This window comes from Manacus vitellinus, unplaced genomic scaffold (genome assembly GCF_001715985.3).
Source record: "Manacus vitellinus isolate BGI_N305 unplaced genomic scaffold, ASM171598v3 scaffold_43_pilon, whole genome shotgun sequence".
NCBI lineage: Eukaryota > Metazoa > Chordata > Aves > Passeriformes > Pipridae > Manacus > Manacus vitellinus.
This window is the reverse complement of record NW_021940560.1, coordinates 467,658-472,130: the sequence shown is the minus strand read 5'-3', so window position 1 is coordinate 472,130 and position 4,473 is coordinate 467,658. Positions and strand designations below refer to the sequence as shown.

General features: G+C 47.5%; 1 protein-coding gene across 1 annotated transcript in view; it reads right to left on the bottom strand.

The window, feature by feature from the left end:
* The window catches only part of ACVR1 (activin A receptor type 1), a 37,897-nt gene that overhangs the window by 4,384 nt on the left and 29,040 nt on the right, over nucleotides 1-4,473 (bottom strand). Inside the window, exon 8 of the mRNA XM_018078905.1 lies at nucleotides 1,279-1,476. Coding sequence (XP_017934394.1) covers nucleotides 1,279-1,476 — 198 coding nt within the window. The remainder of the gene's footprint in view (nucleotides 1-1,278; nucleotides 1,477-4,473) is intronic.

Sequence of the window (4,473 nt, the reverse complement as noted above, 5' to 3'; positions counted from 1 at the left end):
CCAGCCTCACTGACCCGTGACACGCTGCCCTCGCTGCCGCCCCTGCCAGACCCAGCTCCTGCAGCACAACCCAGCCTGGCCTTCCTGCACAGTTTTAAGGGGACTTCTGTAATTTCCAATACACTGTACTGCTTTCCCCCAGGGCTGCTGACTTTGTGCCCTCAAATGAACTACAGTTCACACCTTCCCTCCCCACCACACAAGCATCACCTCTGGCACAGGAATTCATCAACTCCTGCCCAGCCACCACAACACTTTATGGCATCTGATACCATGAAGGTGCTCACAGACTGCCAAGACAGACAGTGCAGGATATAAAACTGCACTGAGAACACCAAAGTTCCAGCTGAAATTCTCCAGGCACTGACAGTGACGTAATGCAGCCCAGCACCAAGCAGGTCTCCATCTGCCTACGACACACCTGTGCCAATAAACACCCTCAGAAACATTAAGGTCATGCATTCACCACCTTTCCTCCTTCCTCAAACTAGCCACACACACACCTTCACGAGATTTGGGCTTAGTGGGAACAGATCAGACATAGAGTAAACAAATGTGTGTGACAATCTGCAATTTCCTCATATTTAAATATGTAGCTGTGAGCAACCCATCCCTGCCAGGGTCTGCACACATCTGAAGGGCATCCTCGCCTCCTCCTACCCATCTGGGTCCAGAAAGCACACCTGAGGTCTAGAACTCAGAGAGGACTTCTGACTTGAGCAGGAATCACACCAACAGACACCCAGCTGAAAGGTTCCTAAATTGCCAAGAGCAAGGAAGAAACCCTGCACTCTAGACAGGATGGCAGGAGCACCCTTCCCAAGCAGAACTGCACGTGGACCAAGTCCTGCCTTGGGAATGCATTTAACTTGGTAAAGCAAGAGCAGCCCCGAATTTTGACAACTTCTGCACTTCCTACATAATTTCCTTCTGTTTCTTAGGGTTTGTCACGAGAAATAGCCTCCTACAAGTATTCACTATGGTTTAAGTGGAAAAAGGGTGGAGACCTTATGATCTAAAATGTTGACTGTTTGGTATGAGTTAGTTCTCACCAGGGTCTAGAATGAGCAGGGGACCCTCTTTCTCCTCTGCCTTAACAGAAATGACAACAAGATTCGGCCACTGTACCCAACACACCAACAGTTTCCTCGAAGTGTGAGGAACCAAACTACTGTGGAGGTCCAGCATGTTCCTGGGCTCTTTGGTGGCAGGTGCTTTGCCACGAATTGCCATTTCCCCACCCCTGCTAGAGGCAGGGGAAGGGTGCCAGGCACTCACCGTTGCTGACCATGCGCCTGGCCACCTCCCAGAGCACCAGCCCGAAGGCCCAGATGTCCACCCTCTTGTAGGAGTCGAAGCAGTCTGCCTGGATCGTCTCGTCCAGCACCTCCGGGGCCATGTAGCGCTTGGTGCCCACACGGGGATTGTTCCCCACATCCAGCTGGTTTGTGCTTTGGGAATGCACAACTGCCAGGCCTGAAGGACAGAGAGAAAAAGTCACGGCTTACAACTGCAGCAGAACACGCGTAGAGGTGCTCAAAGAGGGGCCGAGGGCCCAACTGTCCAAAGACCAACGTGGTCAGTGCCAAACCCGCCACCAAAACCAGCCCGAGGCCACAGACCAGCCTATTATCTCCTCAGGGATCACCATTAAGCATTTTATTGCACTGTTGCAAAACATTGTCATGAAGTGTTTTGCAGCCACTGGATGTCCCCAGCGCTCCGGGCACGGACATGCAGAGGCCAAACAGCTGCTGCCCAGGAGAAAACAATTTTACACAGTACTCAAATTTATTTATAGACCTTTTGGGTAGGTGGATACATCCGAACTGTGGGGAAGGGAGAAGAAAAACACTGCATGAAGGATACACACGAGTTAAAAAAATAAAGCTGGAAAATAAAAAACATCGTATTTGCAGTAGCTTGAAAAATAAACATCCTCAAGCAAATCTAAAATGAGTCAGACAAAACCACTCTACCTGGTTTCTACTAATTACTAAACATTTAAGCAGAGAACATTATGTGAGGGACTAAATTACTGTAAATTTGGAAACACACAGAGGACTCATCTGGCCCCGGTAAACAGAGAGCACCACAAATTGAGCAGCAGTGGGTGCGTGGCAGAGCCAAGCGACAGAGAGGGCAACGCAAACTCTCCCTAATTTCCTCAGCAAATCTTGCAAGAATAACATACACTATTTACATTTAACAGGAGTTTATTTTAGGTGAACCTTAAAAAGCTTTTTACCTCAGTCCCACAAAGATTAACCTAGCACCAGATCATTCACTTTCTTTTCTTTCCAAAGAACAGTCTGTACCTCAACGTAACAAAAATTTGAAAAACACTTTCCTACAATCTAAATGCACTTTAAGAAACTTCAAGCTGCTAAGAAAATGTTTATGGCACTTCTAGAAAGATCACAGAATGGTTCGGGTTGGAAGGAACAGAGTTCATCTCATCCCACCCCCTGCCATGGGCAGGGACACCTTCCACCAGCCCAGGTTGCTCCAAGTCCTGTTCAACCTGGCCTTGGACACTTCCAAGGATCCAGGGGCAGCCACAGCTTCTCTGGGCAACCTGAGCCAGGGCCTCCTCACCCTCATTGTAAAACATTTCTTATAATAAATCTAAATCAACCCTCTTTTAGTTTCAAAGCGTCACCCCCTTGGCCTATTGTAACGGGTCCTGATACAAAGTTTGTCTCCACTTTTTTTAAGGACACCTTGGATACCATCTCCTGACAAGATTACCAGGAAAGCCTGCTCCCAGATCCAAGTGTTCCTGTCAAACATGACACACACACTTATACATGTATGTACTTGTTTAAATTCACATTAAATTACATTATACAATATGTATGGATTATAATATTTTTTGAAAAAGGCTTGCAACTGCAAACAAAGGTTAGAAACCACATTTCCTGGCAAACTCTGAAGACATCAAGACCTTGGAGAAGACTTTGATAAAAATCAAAATACTCCACCCTAATTGGGCAAAACAGATTCCACAGGCTGACTGGTCAAAGTTTTACAGCTGAGGGAGGTCAGTCAGCATCCCGCACACTGCACACAAGGACATGGTGCAATGGGGTCAGGGGACAGAATGTTGTAACCAGGTTCCCATCACGGAGGCATCCGAGCTGTTTGGGAGTTGGGAAGCAGATCCTGCTCCACTTCAGTGTCTCCTGCTCCCAGGGGCTCAGTGCACATGTGACTCAGGGGCACTGAGTGCCTGGCAGAAGAACTCTTGCTTTGAGATATTAGCTCTTAAAAAGAAAAGAAACATGTCGGGTTTACAAGACAAAAACTCTTTTAGCACACTGGAGTATTTCTGCTTTCCCACAGCATTACATGCTGTTCCATGAGGTTGCTCAACTCAGACCCATCACCAGGCACGTGCAGTGCTTGAGAAGTACAAGGGCAGAACTTTTCCACAGCGCTGACAGACTGAGCAGGAATGACACCCATCCTGGACCTTGTCACACAGTTTGTGCTTAGCCAGGGCATATCTGAACCAGGCAGGGCTGTCACTGCAGCTCAGATCCTGGGGGTGCTGTGGGCTAGAGCAGCTCCCAGCTCCAGATCCTGGGGCTGAAACAGAGGATGAGACCAGAGAATGGAAAAGAGACAAAGCCTCACAGAAAAAAAGGCATGAATACTTGCCAGAAGCAACAAATTCTTTGGTGACTCTCCCTTAGAGAAGAGAAACATGGGAAGAATGTTTCAGATACATGCCTGAGGAATTCACGTATAAAAAAAATACTTACTTTACTACTATAAAGACTAACTGGGAAGTGTTTACTGCTGTGCTCTCTTGGAAAATCTCTCAAACATCTGAAGCCTCTAGATAAATGGTGTAGTAGATTTCACTGTACCAGTGTGGTGTCAATCAATGCCAGGATGTGCTGCCCCCTCCTCAGCATGAGTTAAAAATTTATTTAAAAGTCAGTCTCTGAAGCTTCGTATTTTCAACTTACTGCTCTATTTGCTACTTACTATTCCCTCCGCAAATTTAGATAGGCCCGGGTGTGTGGTTTTCAAGTTTTCCCTGCGTGTATCTCAAGTCCCTCAGGCACAAGTAATAGGAACTCTGCAGTGGAATTATTATTAAAAAACATTCCCATCTTTTTGCCTAACCAATAGCCTCCAATACTGTTCTATCACTGTTTTCTCCCTTGTCTTCAGAGAAAAGAAAAAAACCCCTATTTTCAGACATCTCTCCAAGGTGTAAATGAGCTATGCTGCAGCAACTGCTCCTGAGCACCGCGCCAGCTTACATTTCAAACCCACTTCTGAGCTCCGAGTGCTCTGGCAGGACTCAAGCTGGGCGGAGATGGGGCACTGGGACAGTGAGCGCGCGGCACAGTGTCTGCAGGAGGGCACCTGGGAGGGCAGACCCCAGCCAAACCCTGATCACTGCGTCCTCCCGGGATCCTGGAGTGGAATTCACAACGGGAACCCAAGGAAATGTCC